The 24,417-nt window shown below is 57.5% G+C and overlaps 1 protein-coding gene across 1 annotated transcript in view; it reads right to left on the reverse strand.

Annotated features, from left to right (window-relative positions):
* The window catches only part of LOC147086716 (GRIP1-associated protein 1-like), a 124,206-nt gene that overhangs the window by 75,019 nt on the left and 24,770 nt on the right, over nt 1-24,417 (reverse strand). Inside the window, exons 7-14 of the mRNA XM_085978308.1 lie at nt 23,799-23,986; nt 22,263-22,311; nt 21,242-21,312; nt 18,039-18,086; nt 16,865-16,896; nt 11,694-11,741; nt 7,772-7,871; nt 297-374 (exon numbers count right to left, since the gene is read on the reverse strand). Of these exons, the coding sequence (XP_085834434.1) occupies nt 297-374; nt 7,772-7,871; nt 11,694-11,741; nt 16,865-16,896; nt 18,039-18,086; nt 21,242-21,312; nt 22,263-22,311; nt 23,799-23,986 (614 nt within the window). The remainder of the gene's footprint in view (nt 1-296; nt 375-7,771; nt 7,872-11,693; nt 11,742-16,864; nt 16,897-18,038; nt 18,087-21,241; nt 21,313-22,262; nt 22,312-23,798; nt 23,987-24,417) is intronic.

Below are 24,417 nucleotides of genomic sequence, written 5' to 3' on the forward strand. Positions count from 1 at the left end.
AATCCCAATGGACCCAACCCCTTCCTATTCACTCCCACTGTGCACAATCCCAATGGACCCAACCCCTTCCCATTCACTCCCACTGTACACAATTCCAATGGACCCTCCCCCTCCCCATTCACTCTAATTGTGCGGGATCCTACTCTGCCAAATCCTTCCCTTTAGACGGAATCACTGATCCAACAATGGACTCTGGGAGGCTGGGGCAGGCGGAAGGAGGCCGGAATCGATGGGATGCAAGTTGGGAAGTGGCGAGTTTGGAATATTTGCCCCCGACACACACCACAGCCGCTTACCTGCTCTCGGAGCTCCTGCAGGACGATCTCGTGCTCCTTCTGCAGTTTCTGAACGTGTTCCTTTACATCGGTCAGGCTCTAGACAGAGGGACAGAGAGGTCAGCGGCTCAGTACCCGAGAGCAAATCGACGTAAAGGTCACAGTCACGGGGTGGAAGCAGACAATTTACGCGGGCCGAATCATTCTTGAACTTTTATTTAAAGTACGCGGGGGGGGTGGGGGGGGAACTGGGGAACCACAAACTATCGCAGCATTTGAGGGCGAATGAGGTAAAAATATTCACCGGGCTTCCTGCACTTGATCACCGCCCAGTGAATCCTGCCTAGAGACAGCCAGCCAGCCAGACACACACACACACAGAGGCAGAGAGAGAGAGAAAGAGAGACAGACAGACAGACAGACAGAGAGCGCGAGAGCGCGAGCGAGACGGAGGCAGAGAGCGAGACGGAGGCAGAGAGCGAGACGGAGGCAGAGAGCGAGACGGAGGCAGAGAGCGAGACGGAGGCAGAGAGCGAGACGGAGGCAGAGAGCGAGACGGAGGCAGAGAGCGAGACGGAGGCAGAGAGCGAGAGAGAGGCAGAGAGCGAGAGAGAGGCAGAGAGCGAGAGAGAGGCAGAGAGGCGGAGAGAGACAGAGGCGGAGAGAGACAGAGCCGGAGAGAGACAGAGGCAGAGAGAGACAGAGGCAGAGAGAGAGACAGAGGCAGAGAGAGACAGAGGCAGAGAGAGACAGAGCCAGAGAGAGAGACAGAGCCAGAGAGAGAGACAGAGCCAGAGAGAGAGACAGAGGCAGAGAGAGACAGAGCCAGAGAGAGAGACAGAGCCAGAGAGAGAGACAGAGGCAGAGAGAGACAGAGACAGAGGCGGAGAGAGACAGAGGCGGAGAGAGACAGAGGCGGAGAGAGACAGAGGCGGAGAGAGACAGAGGCGGAGAGAGACAGAGGCGGAGAGAGACAGAGGCGGAGAGAGACAGAGGCGGAGAGAGACAGAGGCGGAGAGAGACAGAGGCGGAGAGAGACAGAGGCGGAGAGAGACAGAGGCGGAGAGAGACAGAGGCGGAGAGAGACAGAGGGGGAGAGAGACAGAGGGGGAGAGAGACAGAGGGGGAGAGAGACAGAGGGGGAGAGAGACAGAGGGGGAGAGAGACAGAGGGGGAGAGAGACAGAGGGGGAGAGAGACAGAGGGGGAGAGAGACAGAGGGGGAGAGAGACAGAGGGGGAGAGAGACAGAGGGGGAGAGAGACAGAGGGGGAGAGAGACAGAGGGGGAGAGAGACAGAGGGGGAGAGAGACAGAGGGGGAGAGAGACAGAGGGGGAGAGAGACAGAGGGGGAGAGAGACAGAGGGGGAGAGAGACAGAGGGGGAGAGAGACAGAGGGGGAGAGAGACAGAGGGGGAGAGAGACAGAGGGGGAGAGAGACAGAGGGGGAGAGAGACAGAGGGGGAGAGAGACAGAGGGGGAGAGAGACAGAGGGGGAGAGAGACAGAGGGGGAGAGAGACAGAGGGGGAGAGAGACAGAGGGGGAGAGAGACAGAGGGGGAGAGAGACAGAGGGGGAGAGAGACAGAGGGGGAGAGAGACAGAGGGGGAGAGAGACAGAGGGGGAGAGAGACAGAGGGGGAGAGAGACAGAGGGGGAGAGAGACAGAGGGGGAGAGAGACAGAGGGGGAGAGAGACAGAGGGGGAGAGAGACAGAGGGGGAGAGAGACAGAGGGGGAGAGAGACAGAGGGGGAGAGAGACAGAGGGGGAGAGAGACAGAGGGGGAGAGAGACAGAGGGGGAGAGAGACAGAGGCGGAGAGAGACAGAGGCGGAGAGAGACAGAGGCGGAGAGAGACAGAGGCGGAGAGAGACAGAGGCAGAGAGAGACAGAGGCAGAGAGAGAGAGAGAGGCAGAGAGAGACAGAGGCAGAGAGAGACAGAGGCAGAGAGAGACAGAGGCAGAGAGAGACAGAGGCAGAGAGAGACAGAGGCGGAGAGAGACAGAGGCGGAGAGAGACAGAGGCGGAGAGAGACAGAGGGGGAGAGAGACAGAGAGAGAGACAGAGGCAGAGAGACAGAGGCAGAGAGACAGAGGCAGAGAGAGAGAGAGGCAGAGAGACAGAGGGAGAGAGACAGAGGCAGAGAGAGAGAGAGGCAGAGAGAGACAGAGGGAGAGAGACAGAGGCAGAGAGAGACAGAGGCAGAGAGACAGAGGCAGAGAGAGAGAGAGAGAGAGAGAGAGAGAGAGAGAGAGACAGAGGCGGAGATACATAGATACATAGAAGATAGGAGCAGGAGTAGGCCATTCGGCCCTTCGTGCCTGCTCCGCCATTTAATGAGATCATGGCTGATCCTTTAATTCAGTATCCCGTCCCCGCCTTCTCTCCGTAACCCTTAACCCCTTTTGCCCGTAGAAATATATCTAATTCCCTCTTAAATATATTTAATGAGCTGGCGTACACTGCCCTCTGTGGCAATGAGTTCCACAGGTTCACCACTCTCTGAGTGAAGAAATTCCCCCTCATCTCTGTCCTAAATGGTTTAGCCCTTATCCTTAAATTATGTCCTCTAGTTCTGTTCTCACCCGCCAAGGGAAACATTCCTTCTGCATCCAGTCTGTCTAGACCTGTCAGAATTTTATACACTTCTATGAGGTCCCCTCTCAATCTTCTAAACTCCAGTGTGTACATCCCTAAACTACATAGTCTCTCCTCATAGGTCATTCCCGCCATTCCTGGTATCAGCCTGGTGAATCGCCGCTGCACCCCCTCCATGGCAAGAACATCCTTCCTCAGATGAGGCGACCAAAACTGTACACAGTACTCGAGGTGTGGTCTCACCAGTGCCCTGTACAGCTGCAGCAAGGTATCCCTGTTCCTGTATTCTAACCCTTTTGCTATGAAGGCCAGCATACCGTTTGCCTTCTTGACCGCCTGTTGCACCTGCATGCTCGCCTTCAGTGACTGGTGTACAAGAACACCCAGGTCTCTCTGTACTTCCCCCTCTCCCAATCTATTGCCATTTAAATAATAATTTGCCCTCCCGTTCCTGCACCCAAGGTGGATAACTTCGCACTTGTCCACATTATAGTGCATCTGCCATTTATCCGCCCAATCGCCCAGTCTGTCCAAATCGCTCTGGAGCTTCCTGGTCTCTTCCTCTGAGCCCACCCCACCTCCTAGTTTAGTGTCGTCTGCAAATTTGGAAATGCTGCATCCGACTCCCTGATCCAGGTCATTAATGTAAATTGTGAACAGCTGGGGGCCCAGGACAGATCCCTGTGGTACCCCACTTGTTACTGCCTGCCATTCAGAAAATGAGCCGTTTATTCCAACTCTCTGCTTTCTATCTGACAGCCAGTTCCCCATCCACGCCAAAACTTTCCCCTTTATCCCATGAGCCTCAATTTTCCATGCTAATCTTTTATGTGGGACCTTATCGAAGGCCTTTTGGAAGTCCAGGTACACCACATCTACTGGCTCTCCCCCATCTATTCTACCAGTTACTCCCTCAAAAAATTCCAATAGATTAGTCAAGCACGATTTACCCTTTGTAAATCCATGTTGACTCTGTCCTATCCTGTCCCCATTTGCTAAGTGCTCCGCTATTTCATCCTTAATGATGGACTCCAGCATTTTGCCCACAACTGATGTAAGGCTTACAGGTCTGTAATTACCTGCTTTTTCCCTACTCCCCTTTTTGAATAGTGGGGTAACGTTAGCTACCCTCCAATCCATCGGCACTGTTCCCGAGTCCAATGAATTCTGAAAAATCATCCTTAGTGCATCCGCTATCTCTAGGGCCACCTCCTTCAGTACCCTAGGGTGCATGTTATCAGGCCCTGGGGATTTGTCCACCTTCAATCCCTTTAGCTTCCTTAACACCATATCCTTAGAGATATTGATTTGCGTCAGTTCCTCCTTTGCCAATGTCCCTATTTTTCCCGATATCCCAGGGAGGTTTTTTGTGTCTTCCTTCGTAAAGACTGACCCAAAGTATGCATTTAGTTGATCTGCCATTTCCTTATTTCCCATTATATATTCCCCCGTATCTGACTGCAATGGACCAACTTTGGTTTTCACCAGTCTTTTCCTTTTGATATATTTATAAAAGCTTTTGGAGTTAGTTTTTATATTTTCCGCCAGCTTGTTTTCGTAAGCTATTTTGCCCCTCTTGATCATGCCCTTTGCCCTCCTTTGCTCTATCTTAAACTGTTCCCAATCTTCCGCTCTGGCGCTTTTTTTGGCTATTTTATACGCCCTATCTTTGGATTTTATGCTGTCTCTAATTTCCCCTGTTATCCACGGTTGAGTCACCTTTTTAGATTTCCTTTTATGCCAGATTGGTATAAACAATTTTTGCAATTTTGTCATTCTATCTTTAAATGTTTGCCATTGTTTATCTACCTCCAGTCCTCTCAGGAACGTTGTCCAATCAGACCTACTCAGTTCCCGTCTCATGAGAGAGAGACAGAGGCAGAGAGAGACAGAGGCAGAGAGAGACAGAGGCAGAGAGAGACAGAGGCAGAGAGAGACAGAGGCAGAGAGAGACAGAGGCAGAGAGAGACAGAGGCAGAGAGAGACAGAGGCAGAGAGACAGAGGCAGAGAGACAGAGGCAGAGAGACAGAGAGAGAGAAAGGCAGAGAGAGAGAGAGAGAGAGAGAGAGAGAAAGGCATAACGCCCATTTACAAAAGTGGAGACAAAGTTGACCCAAATAACTATCGAGGCATCTGTGTGAACAGTAACCTGGGGAAGATATTCTGTAGTATCATAAACCAAAGACTTATAAATTTCCCTGAGGAGCACGATGTCTTGAGTAAAAGCCAAATAGGATTCTTACCAAATTATAGAACATCGGACCATTTTTTCCACCCTACACACCCTAATTGACAAACATGTTCACCAAAACAAAAGCAAAATTTTTGGCTGCTTTATAGATTTCCAGAAGGCTTTCGATTCTATTTGGCAAGACGGTCTATTCTTGAAACTTATTGAAAGTGGGGTAGGGGGAAAAACATATGATGTAATTAAATCAATGTATACAAACAATAAATGTGCAGTTAAAATTGGAGACAAACAAACAAAATACTTCCCACAGGGGCGGGGGGTGACGCAGGGCTCGCCTATCTCACCGACACTCTTTAATATTTACATAAATGAATTGGCAAAACTACTTGAACAATCTACAGCACCTGGCCTCGCGCTATATAACTCCAAGGTTAAATTCCTCCTCTATGCAGATGACCTGGTTCTGCTCTCACCAACTGAGGAGGGACTACAGCGGAACCTGGATCTGCTGGAGTCGTTCTGTCAGACCTGGGCCCTGACAATAAACCCCCAAAAAAACAAAAGTTCTGGTGTTCCAGCAAAGATCCAGACATCAGGGACCCAGAATAAACTTCACACTAGGAGCAACTAAAATCGAACAAACTACAAATTACACATACCTAGGCCTAAAAATCAGTTCTACTGGAAACTTTCATTTGGCTGTGAATGAACTGAAAGAGAAAGCAAGAAGGGCTTTCTATGCCATTAAGTCAACCCAAATAGAAATTCCAATTGTCATTTGGCTCAAAATGTTTTAATCAGTAATTGAACCAATTGCACTCTATGGCATTGAGGTGTGGGGTCCGCTAACACAACAAGAATTCGCAAAATGGGACAAACACCCAATTGAAATCCTGCATGCAGAATTCTGTAAAAGTATCCTCCGGACTCAGAGGAAAACCACAAACAATGCATGCAGGGCAGAACTAGGCCAATATCCACTACTAATTAATATCCAAAAACGAGCCATCAAATTTTGGAAACACCTAAAAATGAGCAACCCCCACTGCTATCATTACGATGCCTTGAAATGCCAAGAGAGGACCATAAAGAAGAATACCCTCAGTCAACTAGTCCTGGGACTCAGTGAAGCAACCACTAACACTACTAACAATAACCAGCCCCAGCACAGTGACACCCTAGCACAGAGAATTCAACCCAACACAATTATCACTAAACAAAAGGAAAAATACTTGACCTATTGGACAGAAACGACAAAAACCCAAAACAAACTCGATTGCTATTTGGCCCTAAACAGACAATACACCATGGCTGAATACCTGACCATGGTAAAGGATAGCAAACTGAGAAAAACCTTGACAATGTACAGACTTAGTGAACATAGCCTGGCCATCGAAAAAGGCAGACACAGGCAGACCCGGCTGCCAAGAGAGGACAGGATATGCTCTCACTGCAGTCAGGGAGTGGTGGAGACAGAGATGCACTTCCTCACAACTTGTGGAAACTATCAGGACATGAGGGAGAATTTCTACTCAAAATTCACAAAAATATGCCCTGAATTCAAAAATTTGAATGACCTCCAAAAACTCCCATATCTATTGGGGGAACAGAGAAAATGTGTAACTATAGCGGCAAACTATGTTACAGCTTGCCACAAGCAGAGGGACAACCAGTGACACATTAAATCTCAGAAAAGATTATATGCATATTATATGTGTGTATATCAATGTATACATGGGTATACTTGTCTGTACACTGTATGTCTAGATCGGTGTTTATGTGGTCAATCATACATGTATTTCTGTGCTTTGGCAACATAAGATGTATCTTGTCATGCCAATAAAGCAATTTGAATTGAATTGAATTGAGAGAGACAGAGAGAGAGAGACAGAGACAGAGAGAGAGAGACAGAGAGAGAGAGACACAGAGAGAGAGACACAGAGAGAGAGACACAGAGAGAGAGACACAGAGAGAGACAGAGAGAGAGAGACAGAGAGAGACGGAGAGAGAGACAGAGGCAGAGAGAGAGAGAGAGAGAGACAGAGGCAGAGAGAGCGAGAGAGAGAGAGAGAGAGAGAGAGAGAGAAAGAGAGACAGAGACAGAGGCAGAGAGAGAGAGAGACAGAGAGAGAGAGACAGAGAGAGAGACAGAGAGAGAGACAGAGAGAGAGACAGAGAGAGAGACAGAGGCAGAGTGAGAGAGACAGAGGCAGAGAGAGACAGAGAGAGAGAGAGGAGCAGAGAGAGAGAGAGGGGCAGAGAGAGAGAGAGAGAGAGGAGCAGAGAGAGAGAGAGGGGGCAGAGAGAGAGAGAGAGAGGGGCAGAGACAGAGACGCACAGAGAGCTGCGCGCACGCAGAGACAGACAGACACACAGAGACAGAGTTTGGCTGTGACGCGCTCAATGGTCGGGCATCTACGGTGACCAGAGGCCAGGCCACGAGTGGAATCGCACCGGCAGCTCAAGTCAATAGGGTGGTGGGAGGGAGAGCAGAGAAATTAAATTGAGAGCAATCTGATAGGACCCCACTGCCTTCCCCGCGGAGGTATCGGGCCATGACCAATAAAACCGCACCCTCTCAGGTAGATCCAGAACAGCAGCACTGCACGTGATGGCCGTGCTGCTGTGGCACCAGGTAGCCTGGAGGTGGGCACCCTCCCCGGGGCTTGTACCTGTCCCGCGATGGCCCAGGCCCCGAGAGCCTGTACCTGATTAGCCGCTTGTGCTTCTTGCTGCAGTCGCTGGTTCCGGACATTCAGAGACTTCAGCTCCTCCTCTTTCTTCCGCTGAACCTCCTCGATCTTGGTCCTATAGAGATAGAGACACAGCGCTCCCTCAGTACCGCTCCTCCGACAGTGCGGCGCTCCCTCAGTACCGCTCCTCCGACTGTGCGGCGCTCCCTCAGTACCGCCCCTCCGACAGTGCGGCGCTCCCTCAGTACCGCCCCTCCGACAGTGCGGCGCTCCCTCAGTACCGCCCCTCCGACAGTGCGGCGCTCCCTCAGTACTGCCCCTCCGACAGTGCGGCGCTCCCTCAGTACCGCCCCTCCGACAGTGCGGCGCTCCCTCAGTACTGCCCCTCCGACAGTGCGGCGCTCCCTCAGTACCGCCCCTCCGACAGTGCGGAGCTCCCTCAGTACCGCCCCTCCGACAGTGCAGCGCTCCCTCAGTACCGCCCCTCCGACAGTGCGGCGCTCCCTCAGTACTGCCCCTCCGACAGTGCGGCGCTCCCTCAGTACCGCCCCTCCGACAGTGCTGCACTCCCTCAGTACCGCCCCTCCGACAGTGCGGCGCTCCCTCAGTACCGCCCCTCCGACAGTGCGGCGCTCCCTCAGTACCGCCCCTCCGACAGTGCGGCGCTCCCTCAGTACTGCCCCTCCAACAGTGCGGCGCTCCCTCAGTACCGCCCCTCCGACAATGCGGCGCTCCCTCAGTACCGCCCCTCCGACAGTGCGGCGCTCCCTCAGTACCGCCCCTCCGACAGTGCGGCGCTCCCTCAGTACTGCCCCTCCGACAGTGCGGCGCTCCCTCAGTACCGCCCCTCCGACAATGCGGCGCTCCCTCAGGACTGCCCCTCCGACAGTGCGGCGCTCCCTCAGTACAGCCCCTCCGACAGTGCGGCGCTCCCTCGGTACCGCCCCTCCGATAGTGCGGCGCTCCCTCAGTACCGCCCCTCCGACAGTGCGGCGCTCCCTCAGTACTGCCCCTCCGACAGTGCGGCGCTCCCTCAGTACCGCCCCTCCGACAGTGCAGCACTCCCTCAGTACCGCCCCTCCGACAGTGCGGCGCTCCCTCAGTACCGCCCCTCCGACAGTGCGGCGCTCCCTCAGTACCGCCCCTCCGACAGTGCGGCGCTCCCTCAGTACCGCCCCTCCGACAGTGCGGCGCTCCCTCAGTACTGCCCCTCCAACAGTGCGGCGCTCCCTCAGTACCGCCCCTCCGACAATGCGGCGCTCCCTCAGGACTGCCCCTCCGACAGTGCGGCGCTCCCTCAGTACAGCCCCTCCGACAGTGCGGCGCTCCCTCGGTACCGCCCCTTCGACAGTGCGGCGCTCCCTCGGTACCGCCCCTCCGACAGTGCGGCACTCCCTCGGTACTGCCCCTCCGACAGTGCGGCGCTCCCTCGGTACCGCCCCTCCGACAGTGCGGTGCTCCCTCAGTACCGCCCCTCGGACAGTGCGGCGCTCCCTCACTACTGCCCCTCCGACAGTGCGGCGCTCCCTCAGTACCGCCCCTCCGACAGTGCGGTGCTCCCTCAGTACCGCCCCTCCGACACTCCCTCACTACTGCCCCTCCGACAGTGCGGCGCTCCCTCAGTACCGCCTCTCCGACAGTGCGGCGCTCCCTCAGTACTGACCCTCCGACAGTGCGGCGCTCCCTCAGTACCGCCCCTCCGACAGTGCGGTGCTCCCTCAGTACCGCCCCTCCGACACTCCCTCACTACTGCCCCTCCGACAGTGCGGCGCTCCCTCAGTACCGCCTCTCCGACAGTGCGGCGCTCCCTCAGTACTGACCCTCCGACAGTGCGGCGCTCCCTCAGTACCGCCCCTCCGGCAGTGCGGCGCTCCCTCGGTACCGCCCCTCCGACAGTGCGGCGCTCCCTCAGTACTGACCCTCCGACAGTGCGGCGCTCCCTCAGTACCGCCCCTCCGACAGTGCGGTGCTCCCTCAGTACCGCCCCTCCGACACTCCCTCACTACTGCCCCTCCGACAGTGCGGCGCTCCCTCAGTACCGCCTCTCCGACAGTGCGGCGCTCCCTCAGTACTGACCCTCCGACAGTGCGGCGCTCCCTCAGTACCGCCCCTCCGGCAGTGCGGCGCTCCCTCGGTACCGCCCCTCCGACAGTGCGGCGCTCCCTCAGTACTGACCCTCCGACAGTGCGGCGCGCCCTCAGTACCGCCCTTCCGACAGTGCGTCGCTCCCTCGGTACCGCCCCTCCGACGGTGCGGCGCTCCCTCGGTACCCGCCCCTCCGACAATGTGGAGCTCCCTCAGTACCGCCCCTCCGACAGTGTGGCGCTCCCTCGGTACCGCCCCTTCGACAGTGCGGCGCTCCCTCAGTACTGACCCTCCGACAGTGCGGCGCTCCCTCAGTACCGCCTCTCCGACGGTGCGGCGCTCCCTCGGTACCGCCCCTCCGACAATGTGGAGCTCCCTCAGTACCGCCCCTCCGACAGTGCGGCGCTCCCTCAGTACTGACCCTCCGACAGTGCGGCGCTCCCTCAGTACCGCCCCTCCGACGGTGTGGCGCTCCCTCGGTACCGCCCCTCCGACAATGTGGAGCTCCCTCAGTACCGCCCCTCTGACGGTGCGGCGCTCCCTCGGTACCGCCCCTCCGACAGTGCGGCGCTCCCTCAGTACCGCCCCTCCGACAGTGCGGCGCTCCCTCAGTACCGCCCCTCCGACAGTGCGGCGCTCCCTCAGTACCGCCTCTCCGACAGTGCGGCGCTCCCTCAGTACCGCCTCTCCGACAGTGCGGCGCTCCCTCAGTACCGCCCCTCCGACAGTGCGGCGCTCCCTCAGTACCGCCCCTCCGACAGTGCGGCCCTCCCTCAGTACCGCCCTTCCGACAGTGCGGCCCTCCCTCAGTACTGACCCTCCGACAGTGCGGCGCTCCCTCAGTACCGCCCCTCCGACAGTGCGGCGCTCCATCAGTACCGCCCCTCCGACAGTGCGGCGCTCCCTCAGTACCGCCTCTCCGACAGTGCGGCGCTCCCTCAGTACCGCCCCGCCGACAGTGCGGCGCTCCCTCAGTACCCGCCCCTCCGACAGTGCGGCGCTCCCTCAGTACCGCCCCTCCGACAGTGCGGAGCTCCCTCAGTACCGCCCCTCCGACAGTGCGGCGCTCCCTCAGTACCGCCCCTCCGACAGTGCGGCGCTCCCTCGGTACCGCCCCTCCGACAGTGCGGCGCTCCCTCAGTACTGCACCTCCGACAGTGCGGCACTCCCTCAGTACCGCCCCTCCGACAGTGCGGCGCTCCCTCAGTACCGCCCCTCCGACAGTGCGGCGCTCCCTCAGTACCGCCCCTCCGACAGTGCGGCGCTCCCTCAGTACCGCCCCTCCGACAGTGCGGCGCTCCCTCAGTACTGCCCCTCCGACAGTGCCGCGCTCCCTCAGTACCGCCCCTCCGACAGTGCGGCGCTCCCTCAGTACCGCCCCTCCGACAGTGCGGCGCTCCCTCAGTACCGCCCCTCCGACAGTGCGGCGCTCCCTCAGTACCGCCCCTCCGACAGTGCGGCGCTCCCTCAGTACCGCCCCTCCGACAGTGCGGCCCTCCCTCAGTACTGACCCTCTGACAGTGCGGCGCTCCCTCAGTACTGCCCCTCCGACAGTGCGGCGCTCCCTCAGCACCGCCCCTCCGACAGTGCGGCGCTCCCCCAGTACTGACCCTCTGACAGTGCGGCGCTCCCTCAGTACTGCCCCTCCGACAGTGCGGCGCTCCCTCAGTACCGCCCCTCCGACAGTGCGGCGCTCCCTCAGTACCGCCCCTCCGACAGTGCGGCCCCCCCTCAGTACTGCCCCTCTAGGAGGCCAGGTTATTGCGGATCACGATCCCTGCATGATGTTAATAAGGCGGCCCACCCCTCGCGCGGTCCGATCCCCCCCCTGGATGCGTATCTCCGCATTTACCTGCTGTCGGTGTAAAGCGCCTCTTTCTCAGACTGCAGACGCAGGAAACTACGGGGAGAAAGAGAGAGAGAACAAAAATCGTCACGGTTTGGGGGGCAGCGGTGAGTGATCCCTGATGGCGAGCGCAGATGGGGTTAAAATAATCGCTGTGTTGGCGCGCTCCCCTTATCGGAACAGGAGGAGGCCACTGAACATCTCGAGCCTGTTCCGCCATTCAATGAGATTGCGGCTGATCTATAGTTAGGATGAACTCTATTTCGGCCCCAACTGGAGTATTGTGTCCAATTCTGGGCACCGCACTTTAGGGAGGGTGTGAAGGCCTTAGAGAGGGGGCAGAAAAGATTTCCGAGAAAGATTCCAGAGATGAGGGACTTCAGTGATGTGGGGAGACTGGAGAAGCTGGGGTTGTTCTCCTTAGAGCAGAGAAGGTTAAGGGGAGACTGACCAGAATGGTACCAGGGATGAGGGACTTCAGTGACGTGGAGAGACTGGAGAAGCTGGGGTTGTTCTCCTTAGAGCAGAGAAGGTTAAGGGGAGATTGACCAGAATGGTACCGGGGATGAGGGACTTCAGTGATGTGGAGAGACTGGAGAAGCTGGGGTTGTTCTCCTTAGAGCAGAGAAGGTTAAGGGGAGATTGACCAGAATGGTACCAGGGATGGGGGACTTCAGTGATGTGGAGAGACTGGAGAAGCTGGGGTTGTTCTCCTTGGAGCAGTGAAGGTTAAGGGGAGATTGACCAGAATGGTACCGGGGATGAGGGACTTCAGTGATGTGGTGAGACTGGAGAAGCTGGGGTTGTTCTCCTTAGAGCAGAGAAGGTTAAGGGGAGATTGACCAGAATGGTACCAGGGATGAGGGACTTCAGTGATGTGGACTGGAGAAGCTGGGGTTGTTCTCCTTAGAGCAGAGAAGGTTAAGGGGAGATTGACCAGAATGGTACCAGGGATGAGGGACTTCAGTGACGTGGAGAGACTGGAGAAGCTGGGGTTGTTCTCCTTAGAGCAGAGAAAGTTAAGGGGAGATTGACCAGAATGGTCCCAGGGATGAGGGACTTCAGTGATGTGGAGAGACTGGAGAAGTTGGGGTTGTTCTCCTTAGAGCAGAGAAGGTTAAGGGGAGATTGACCAGAATGGTACCAGGGATGAGGGACTTCAGTGATGTGGAGAGACTGGAGAAGTTGGGGTTGTTCTCCTTAGAGCAGAGAAGGTTAAGGGGTGATTGACCAGAATGGTACCAGGGATGAGGGACTTCAGTGATGTGGAGAGACTGGAGAAGTTGGGGTTGTTCTCCTTAGAGCAGAGAAGGTTAAGGGGAGATTGACCAGAATGGTACCAGGGATGAGGGACTTCAGTGATGTGGAGAGACTGGAGAAGTTGGGGTTGTTCTCCTTAGAGCAGAGAAGGTTAAGGGGAGATTGACCAGAATGGTACCAGGGATGAGGGACTTCAGTGATGTGGAGAGACTGGAGAAGCTGGGGTTGTTCTCCTTAGAGCAGAGAAGGTTAAGGGGAGATTGACCAGAATGGTACCTGGGATGAGAGACTTCAGTGATGTGGAGAGACTGGAGAAGCTGGGATTGTTCTCCTTAGAGCAGAGAAGGTTGAGAGGAGATTTGATGGAGGTGTTCAAAATCATGAGGGGTGTGGACAGAGTAGATAGAGGGAAACTGTTCCCATTGGCGGAAGGGTCGAGATCCAGAGGACAGATTTAAGGTGATTGGCAGAAGAACCAAAGGCGACATGAGGAAACACTTTTTCACGCAGCGAGTGGTTAGGATCTGGAATGCGCTGCCTGAGAGGGTGGTGGAGGCAGACTCAATCGTGGCTTTCAAAAGGGAGTTGGATAAGTACCTGAAGGAAAAAAATTCACAGGGCTACGGGGAAAGGGCGAGGGAGTGGGACTAGCTGAAGTGCTCGTGCAGAGAGCCGGCACGGGCTCGACGGGCCGAATGGCCTCCTTCTGTGCTGTAACCGTACTGTGATTCTATGACTCTGCCCCACTTACCCGCCGTGGTTCCTTAACCCCTAAATAGCCAAAGAAGATCCCGGTCCCTCGAGCTCCCTCCCCCGCCACACCCGTCTCCCCTCCTCGGGGACTCGGGGTTGGGACAAGGATTCCGCTTGGCCTTCGAGGTGCTGCCCACCATGGCTGAAGGTCCAGCCGGCATGCGTTGGGGGTTGGGTGCACACCAGGAAACATAGAAACATAGAAGATAGGAGCAGGAGTAGGCCATTCAGCCCCTCGAGTCTGCTCCGCCATTTAATGAGATCATGGTTGATCATCCAAATTCAGTACCCTGTCCCTGCCTTCTCCCCATACCCCTTGATCCCTTTAGCCTTAAGAAATATATCCAACTCCTTCTTGAATATATTTAATGAATTGGCCTCCACTGCCTTGTGTGGTAGAGAATTCCACAGGTTCACCACTCTCTGGGTGAAGAAATTCCTCCTCATCTCTGTCCTAAATGGCTTACCCCTTTATCCTTAGACTGTGACCCCTGGTTCTGGACTCCCCGACCATCGGGAACATCCTTCCTGCATCTAGTCTGTCTAGTGCTGTTAGAATTTTATAAGTTTCAATGAGATCCCCTCTCATTCTTCTAAACTCCAGCAAATACAAGCCCAATCGACCCAATCTCTCCTCATACGTCATTCCTGCCATCCCAGGTATCAGTCTGGTGAATCTTCGCTGCACTCCCTCCATGGCAAGAACATCCTTCCTCAGATAAGGCGACCAAAACTGCACACAATACTCAAGGAGCGAAAGAGAGACAGAGAGAGAACTTCTTTAGAGCGCCCTTCACCATCCCAATGTGCTTCACAGTAGATAAAGTACTTGGGTTGTTTTTTTTTTTTTTTTTTAAAAGCACAGTAACGTGGGGAAACGCGACAGCAGAGTGGAGTCAAAGCAAAAAAAAAGTGTCTCCGACCTCTGACCCGACACACAGCCTGTCGCTGTTTCTGGGGGCTTCATAAAACAATAAGAATTAGGAGCAGGAGTCGGCCATTCGGCCCCTCGAGCCTGCTCTGCCATTCAATAAGATCCCGGCTGATCTTCGACCTCATCTCCACTTTCCCACCCGATCCCTCGATTCCCAGAGAGTCCAAAAATCTCTCGATCTCAGCCTTGAATAGACTCAACGACTGAGCCTCCACAGCCCTCTGGGGCAGAGAATTCCAAAGATTCACCGCCCTCTGAGTGAAGAAATTCCTCCTCATCTCAGTCCCCAATGGAGGACCCCTTATCCTGAGACTGTGACCCCTGGTTCTAGACTCTCCAGCCAGGGGGGAAACAGCCTCTCCGCATCTACCCTGTCAATCCCCCTCAGAATCTTGTATGTTTCAATGAGATCACCTCTCATGCTCCTAAACTCCAGAGAGTATCGGCCCAGTCTACTCAATCTCTCCTCATAGGACAATCCCTCCATCCCAGGAACCAGTCTGGTGAACCTTCGTTGCACTCCCTCTATGGCAAGTATATCCTTCCTTAGGTAAGGAGACCAGAACTGCGCACAATACTCCAGGTGTGGTCTCACCAGGGCCCTATATAATTGTAGCAAGACTTCCTCACTCTTGTACCCTGCCTGTCACCTCAAGGATGCGAATCCACGGGCCAACCCTGGCCTCTGAAGCATTTCCAACCTGTGTCACCGTCTCCGGACTGTGACCAGGGGCAGGGTCCCCCCCAAGCTGATTTCCCTCCCCCCCCACCCCCACTGAACACAGGAGGTGCCGACTGCGAGAACGACTGTAGCTGCTGTCCCGACTGAGGGCAGCTCACTCGGCACTAGGCCGAGAACGGAGCCTAGACCTTTCCTGCTGTGTGTGTGAGGAGACTTGGTACTTGAAGCTCCCACCACACTGTCCCATCAAACACTCCCAGGGCAGGTACAGCACGGGTTAGATACAGAGTAAAGCTCCCTCTACACTGTCCCCATCAAACACTCCCAGGGCAGGTACAGCACGGGGTTAGATACAGAGTAAAGCTCCCTCTACACTGTCCATCAAACACTCCCAGGGCAGGTACAGCATGGGGTTAGATACAGAGTAAAGCTCCCTCTACACTGTACCCATCAAACACTCCCAGGGCAGGTACAGCACGGGTTAGATACAGAGTAAAGCTCCCTCTACACTGTCCCCATCAAACACTCCCAGGGCAGGTACAGCACGGGTTAGATACAGAGTAAAGCTCCCTCTACACTGTCCCATCAAACACTCCCAGGGCAGGTACAGCATGGGGTTAGATACAGAGTAAAGCTCCCTCTACACTGTCCCCATCAAACACTCCCAGAGCAGGTACAGCATGGGTTAGATACAGAGTAAAGCTCCCTCTACACTGTCCCCATCAAACACTCCCAGGGCAGGTACAGCACGGGTTAGATACAGAGTAAAGCTCCCTCTACACTGTCCCATCAAACACTCCCAGGGCAGGTACAGCACGGGTTAGATACAGAGTAAAGCTCCCTCTACACTGTCCCATCAAACACTCCCAGGGCAGGTACAGCATGGGGTTAGATACAGAGTAAAGCTCCCTCTACACTGTCCCCATCAAACACTCCCAGGGCAGGTACAGCACGGGTTAGATACAGAGTAAAGCTCCCTCTACACTGTCCCCATCAAACACTCCCAGGGCAGGTACAGCACGGGTTAGATACAGAGTAAAGCTCACTCTACACTGTCTCATCAAACACTCCAGGGCAGGTACAGCACGGGTTAGATACAGAGTAAAGCTCCCTCTACACTGTCCCATCAAACACTCCCAGGGCAGGTACAGCACGGGTTAGATACAGAGTAAAGCTCCCTCTACACTGTCCCCATCAAACACTCCCAGGGCAGGTACAGCACGGGTTAGATACAGAGTAAAGCTCACTCTACACTGTCTCATCAAACACTCCCAGGGCAGGTACAGCACGGGTTAGATACAGAGTAAAGCTCCCTCTACACTGTCCCCATCAAACACTCCCAGGGCAGGTACAGCACGGGTTAGATACAGAGTAATGCTCCCTCTACACTGTCCCATCAAACACTCCCAGAGCAGGTACAGCACGGGTTAGACGCAGGATCGACTAATGACACAGGGTCGCGACTCTTCGACCCTAAGCAGGGCAAGGAGCAGCAGGAGAATGGACACAGCGGCAGAGAGCATTTCAGCGACCTCGGGACGGACTCACCTTTCCTGTTTCTTCTTCAGCTTCTCGGAGAGCTGCGGACACAAGGAAACAAAGTCAGACACGTTGGGGGAAGCCGCCAGTGTGCTCGCTTCAGCCTCCTCGGCCACTCGGGCACTGGGACCGTGCGAGTTGCCCTCGGCAACACTCCCTGACGCATCGCCGGAGGGCCGGGGACAGCCTTCCTCCACAACACCCACCCGGCACCCCCGTTGGAGAACTGGACAAGGCAGAGGGGACTACATCCTCTCCACCCGAGCCCCGCCGCCTAGAGACACAGGGTGAGCCGAGGTCAGGAATGGGGCTGCGAGTGTCTCCAGGCCCTCACTGCGGTTATCGCTGCTCTACATTCAGGTCGCCATCAAGGTGCTGGCCCCGTAGCCCACCCCCCGGTCTTGTGGGTGAATCACCTTAACAAGCAACACCGCGGTTCATCAGACTGTGAGAGACTGTATATAACATACAGAGAGAGTGAGTGAGGGAGGCCGGGACGGAGAGAAAGGGGGACGGAGAGAGAGAGAGGGAGGGAGAGGGAGCGGGAGAGGGAGCGGGAGAGGGAGAGGGAGAGAGAGAGGGAGAGAGAGAGGGAGAGAGACAGAGACAGAGACAGAGGGAGAGAGAGAGAGAGAGAGAGAGAGACAGAGGGAGAGAGAGAGAGAGAGACAGAGAGAGAGAGAGAGAGAGAGAGAGAGAGAGAGAGAGAGAGAGAGAGAGAGAGAGAGAGACAGAGAGAGAGAGAGACAGAGAGAGAGAGACAGAGAGAGAGAGAGACAGGGAGAGAGAGACAGGGAGAGAGAGACAGGGAGAGAGAGACAGGGAGAGAGAGACAGGGAGAGAGAGACAGGGAGAGAGAGACAGGGAGAGAGAGACAGGGAGAGAGAGACAGGGAGAGAGACAGGGAGGGAGAGAGACTGGGACAGAGAGGGAGGGAGGGAGAGACGGGACCCAGTGTGGCAGAGCCGCTCAGGGTGATTTGCCCACACTCCTCACCACACCACAGGCACTCTAACGACGCCATGGGTGAGATCAGCACGGCACGCAGTGCCAATCCCTGGCACGGGGCTTCGGTTCCCTGCGCTCGCAGCGAGAGAAGCCCTCGTACTTCCTGCTATGGGAGGGGGAGCGGAGGGGGAGTGAGCGAGCGAGAGAATCACCGGTAGAAGCTGGCACACTGTACCTTGCTGCTCTCCTCCTGCAGTTTGCTCAGCTCGGTCTGTTTCGTGGTCTGTCAAGAGAAGAAAAGAATCATTAAAGGAATTTGCTCTGAGACCGGACGAAATGATCGGCGGCCAATGTTCCTGCAATGTTGTTTGGCGCTGCGCGGTCATTACCCGGGCTCTGGGCCTATAGGTGTCTCCAGTCCCTACACCAGAGAGGTTGACTCTTAACCAATGTCCCCAGAGACTTGTGCACATAAAATCTAGGCTGACACTCCAGTGCAGAACTGAGGGAGCGCCGCACTGTCGGAGGGGCGGTGCCGAGGGAGCGCCGCACTGTCGGAGGGGCGGTGCCGAGGGAGCGCCGCACTGTCGGAGGGGCGGTGCCGAGGGAGCGCCGCACTGTCGGAGGGGCGGTGCCGAGGGAGCGCCGCACTGTCGGAGGGGCGGTGCCGAGGGAGCGCCGCACTGTCGGAGGGGCGGTGCCGAGGGAGCGCCGCACTGTCGGAGGGGCGGTGCCGAGGGAGCGCCGCACTGTCGGAGGGGCGGTGCCGAGGGAGCGCCGCACTGTCGGAGGGGCGGTGCCGAGGGAGCGCCGCACTGTCGGAGGGGCGGTGCCGAGGGAGCGCCGCACTGTCGGAGGGGCGGTGCCGAGGGAGCGCCGCACTGTCGGAGGGGCGGTGCCGAGGGAGCGCCGCACTGTCGGAGGGGCGGTGCCGAGGGAGCGCCGCACTGTCGGAGGGGCGGTGCCGAGGGAGCGCCGCACTGTCGGAGGGGCGGTGCCGAGGGAGCGCCGCACTGTCGGAGGGGCGGTGCCGAGGGAGCGCCGCACTGTCGGAGGGGCGGTGCCGAGGGAGCGCCGCACTGTCGGAGGGGCGGTACCGAGGGAGCGCCGCACTGTCGGAGGGGCGGTACCGAGGGAGCGCCGCACTGTCGGAGGGGCGGTACCGAGGGAGCGCCGCACTGTCGGAGGGGCGGTACCGAGGGAGCGCCGCACTGTCGGAGGGGCGGTACCGAGGGAGCGCCGCACTGTCGGAGGGGCGGTACCGAGGGAGCGCCGCACTGTCGGAGGGGCGGTACCGAGGGAGCGCCGCACTGTCGGAGGGGCGGTACCGAGGGAGCGCCGCACTGTCGGAGGGGCGGTACCGAGGGAGCGCCGCACTGTCGGAGGGGCGGTACCGAGGGAGCGCCGCACTGTCGGAGGGGCGGTACCGAGGGAGCGCCGCACTGTCGGAGGGGCGGTACCGAGGGAGCGCCGCACTGTCGGAGGGGCGGTACCGAGGGAGCGCCGCACTGTCGGAGGGGCGGTACCGAGGGAGCGCCGCACTGTCGGAGGGGCGGTACCGAGGGAGCGCCGCACTGTCGGAGGGGCGGTACCGAGGGAGCGCCGCACTGTCGGAGGGGCGGTACCGAGGGAGCGCCGCACTGTCGGAGGGGCGGTACCGAGGGAGCGCCGCACTGTCGGAGGGGCGGTACCGAGGGAGCGCCGCACTGTCGGAGGGGCGGTACCGAGGGAGCGCCGCACTGTCGGAGGGGCGGTACCGAGGGAGCGCCGCACTGTCGGAGGGGCGGTACCGAGGGAGCGCCGCACTGTCGGAGGGGCGGTACCGAGGGAGCGCCGCACTGTCGGAGGGGCGGTACCGAGGGAGCGCCGCACTGTCGGAGGGGCGGTACCGAGGGAGCGCCGCACTGTCGGAGGGGCGGTACCGAGGGAGCGCCGCACTGTCGGAGGGGCGGTACCGAGGGAGCGCCGCACTGTCGGAGGGGCGGTACCGAGGGAGCGCCGCACTGTCGGAGGGGCGGTACCGAGGGAGCGCCGCACTGTCGGAGGGGCGGTACCGAGGGAGCGCCGCACTGTCGGAGGGGCGGTACCGAGGGAGCGCCGCACTGTCGGAGGGGCGGTACCGAGGGAGCGCCGCACTGTCGGAGGGGCGGTACCGAGGGAGCGCCGCACTGTCGGAGGGGCGGTACCGAGGGAGCGCCGCACTGTCGGAGGGGCGGTACCGAGGGAGCGCCGCACTGTCGGAGGGGCGGTACCGAGGGAGCGCCGCACTGTCGGAGGGGCGGTACCGAGGGAGCGCCGCACTGTCGGAGGGGCGGTACCGAGGGAGCGCCGCACTGTCGGAGGGGCGGTACCGAGGGAGCGCCGCACTGTCGGAGGGGCGGTACCGAGGGAGCGCCGCACTGTCGGAGGGGCGGTACCGAGGGAGCGCCGCACTGTCGGAGGGGCGGTACCGAGGGAGCGCCGCACTGTCGGAGGGGCGGTACCGAGGGAGCGCCGCACTGTCGGAGGGGCGGTACCGAGGGAGCGCCGCACTGTCGGAGGGGCGGTACCGAGGGAGCGCCGCACTGTCGGAGGGGCGGTACCGAGGGAGCGCCGCACTGTCGGAGGGGCGGTACCGAGGGAGCGCCGCACTGTCGGAGGGGCGGTAACGAGGGAGCGCCGCACTGTCGGAGGGGCGGTACCGAGGGAGCGCCGCACTGTCGGAGGGGCGGTAACGAGGGAGCGCCGCACTGTCGGAGGGGCGGTACCGAGGGAGCGCCGCACTGTCGGAGGGGCGGTACCGAGGGAGCGCCGCACTGTCGGAGGGGCGGTACCGAGGGAGCGCCGCACTGTCGGAGGGGCGGTACCGAGGGAGCGCCGCACTGTCGGAGGGGCAATACTGAGGGAGCGCCGCACTGTCGGAGGGGCGGTACTGAGGGAGCGCCGCACTGTCGGAGGGGCGGTACTGAGGGAGCGCCGCACTGTGGGAGGGGCAGTACTGAGGTAGCGCCGCACTGTGGGAGGGGCAGTACTGAGGGAGCGCCGCACTGTCGGAGGGGCGGTACCGAGGGAGCGCCGCACTGTCGGAGGGGCCGTCTTTCGGATGAGACGTTAAACCGAGGCCCCGTCTGCCCTCTCAGGTGGATGTAAAAGATCCCACGGCCACTATTGGAAGAAGAGCAGGGGGGAGTTCTCCCCGGTGTCCTGGGGCCAATATTTATCCCTCAACCAACATCACTAAAAACAGATGATCCGGTCATTTATCACATTGCTGTTTGTGGGAGCTTGCTGTGCACAAATTGGCTGCCGCGTTTCCCACATTACAACAGTGACCGCACTTCAAAAGAAGTCCTTCGTTGGCTGTGAAGGGCTTTGGGACGTCCCGAGGTGGGGAAAGGGGCTGGAGAAACGCGAGTCTCTCTTTTCTCTGCAGTTACTTACGGTGTTTGACTCCCTCACCTCCAGTGCTTGAAGCTGCTCCTTCACAAGTCTTTTCTCCTCGCGTTCCATCTCCCATTTCAGCTCCATCTCTGAGGAATTTTCACAAAAATACGCTTTTATTCGGAACAGCACCCCGTCCCACAGCGACAGCCCATAATAGAAGTAAATGACGGGACCAACAGGACAATGTTGGCTCGACCAATCACAATGAAGAGGGATCAGTGTTGGCTCCACCAATCAGACTGAAGAGGGATCAGTGTTGGCTCCGCCAATCAGATAGAAGATGGATCATTGGCTCCGCCAATCAGATTGAAGATGGATCACTGGCTCCACCAATCACATGAAATGGGGTCAGTGTTGGCTCCACCAATCAGATTGAAGAGGGGTCAGTGTTGGCTCGACCAATCAGATTGAAGATGCATCATTGGCTCCTCCAATCAGATTGAAGAAGCAGGTTCAGCTCCGCCAATCACGCTGAAGATGGATCCTTGGCTCCTCCAATCAGATTGAAGAAGCAAATTCAGCTCCACCAATCACACTGAAGATGGACACTCGGCCCCTCCAATCAGATTGAAGAAGCACCGTGTCAGCTGCGCCAATCACACTGAAGATGGACACTCGGCTCCTCCAATCAGATTGAAGAAGCAGATGCAGCTCCGCCAATCACACTGAAGATGGACACTCGGCCCCTCCAATCAGATTGAAGAAGCAGTGTGTCGGCGCTGGCTCCGCGTAACGTCACGCTCCAGGGGATCAGCACGGGACGCCAGGCACAAGGGGTGAAGATCGCGCCCGATGAGCCACTCGCCGCGAACGTCGCACGTTGGCGCTCCCCTGTTCCAGCTCGCCGCCACACCGGGCGAGGGCGAGAGGGCTTCGCAAAATGGCGGCTGCTACGCGGAACTCCGCCGCCCCCCCCCACCCCGGTGACCCTCCGTGGCCGGTCCCTCACATTCGCCGAGGCTGCACGCAACCCCGACCCCGCCACTTCCTTTGGAACATCACGCTCCCCCTCCGCCCAACGCCCCGCTGCACTTACCGTAGAATTCCCTCAGTTTCTGTTCCAGTTTCGCGCACTTGGACTCCATCTGGGAGGGGAATACACACACACAGCACGCAGAGTTAACAAGCCGGGTTAAAGGGAACGCCCGGCACAGTCAGTCCCTCGCACAGCGGCAGCTCAAAGACACACAACACGTTCTCCCTTCCACGGTTTCCCCAGAGAGAACCGGTGTGAGCGGCTCGTCCCCCAGTCGCTAAACTAAACCGGATCTGCGGGGTGTCTGTACTAGGAAATACAGTTTCAAGCACCCACCCTCCCATCCAACACTCCCAGGGCAGGTACAGCACAGGTTAGATACAGAGTAAAGCTCCCTCTACACTGTCCCCATCAAACACTCCCAGGGCAGGTACAGCACGGGTTAGATGCAGAGTAAAGCTCCATCTACACTGTCCCATCAAACACTCCCAGGGCAGGTACAGCACGGGGTTAGATACAGAGTAAAGCTCCATCTACACTGTCTCATCAAACACTCCCAGGGCAGGTACAGCACGGGTTAGATACAGAGTAAAGCTCCCTCTACACTGTCCCCATCAAACACTCCCAGGGCAGGTACAGCACGGGTTAGATACAGAGTAAAGCTCCCTCTACACTGTCCCATCAAACACTCCCAGGGCAGGTACAGCACGGGTTAGATACAGAGTAAAGCTCCCTCTACACTGTCCCATCAAACACTCCCAGGGCAGGTACAGCACGGGTTAGATACAGAGTAAAGCTCCCTCTACACTGTCCCCATCAAACACTCCCAGGGCAGGTACAGCACGGGTTAGATACAGAGTAAAGCTCCCTCTACACTGTCCCATCAAACACTCCCAGGGCAGGTACAGCACGGGTTAGATACAGAGTAAAGCTCCCTCTACACTGTCCCCAACAAACACTCCCAGGGCAGGTACAGCACGGGTTAGATACAGAGTAACGCTCTCTCTACACTGTCCCCAACAAACACTCCCAGGGCAGGTACAGCACGGGTTAGATACAGAGTAAAGCTCCCTCTACACTGTCCCATCAAACACTCCCAGGGCAGGTACAGCACGGGGTTAGATACAGAGTAAAGCTCCCTCTACACTGTCCCCATCAAACACTCCCAGGGTAGGTACAGCACAGGTTAGATACAGAGTAAAGCTCCCTCTACACTGTCCCATCAAACACTCCCAGGGCAGGTACAGCACGGGTTAGATACAGAGTAAAGCTCCCTCTACACTGTCCCATCAAACACTCCCAGGGCAGGTACAGCACGGGTTAGATACAGAGTAAAGCTCCCTCTACACTGTCCCATCAAACACTCCCAGGGCAGGTACAGCACGGGTTAGATACAGAGTAAAGCTCCCTCTACACTGTCCCATCAAACACTCCCAGGGCAGGTACAGCACGGGTTAGATACAGAGTAAAGCTCCCTCTACACTGTCCCATCAAACACTCCCAGGGCAGGTAAAGCATGAGTTAGATGCAGAGTAAAGCTCCTTCTAATGCACCACTGTGCCTATTCTGCCTTTCCCAGAGAGGGCACTCTCCTACCTGCTCCAATTTCTCGAGCGGAGTTTTGCTCGGCTCCGGTGCCTCTTTCTCGGTCCCCTCCTCCGCTTCCTCCTTCCGCTCGGTGTCGGCCTCCTGCCCGTCCCTGATGTCCACTTCGAGACCATTGGCCTCCTTCTCCTCGCTCTGTCGCAATGCATGGATCTCGTTCTCGTAGCGCTGCTGCAGGGCTGAGAGCAGTTGACCGGCGTCACACTTGCGCACGGGTACCACAAGCCTACACCCGACTAAACCCACTGCGGACCATGAGAACATGCCTGCACGCTCGCTAATGCCAATTTAAGCACCGAGTGTCAACATCATCATCTCCCAGGGCAGGTCGAGCACGGGTTAGATACAGAGTAAAGCTCCATCTACACTGTCCCATCAAACACTCCCAGGGCAGGTACAGTACGGGTTAGATACAGAGTAAAGCTCCCTCTACACTGTCCCCATCAAACACTCCCAGGGCAGGTACAGCACGGGTTAGATACAGAGTAAAGCTCCCTCTACACTGTCCCCATCAAACACTCCCAGGGCAGGTACAGCACGGGTTAGATACAGAGTAAAGTTCCCTCTACACTGTCCCATCAAACATTCCCAGGGCAGGTACAGCACGGGG

Source organism: Somniosus microcephalus, unplaced genomic scaffold (genome assembly GCF_052327205.1).
Source record: "Somniosus microcephalus isolate GS21.2 unplaced genomic scaffold, FLI_Smic_1.0 unresolved_chr7, whole genome shotgun sequence".
Taxonomy (NCBI): Eukaryota; Metazoa; Chordata; class Chondrichthyes; order Squaliformes; family Somniosidae; genus Somniosus; species Somniosus microcephalus.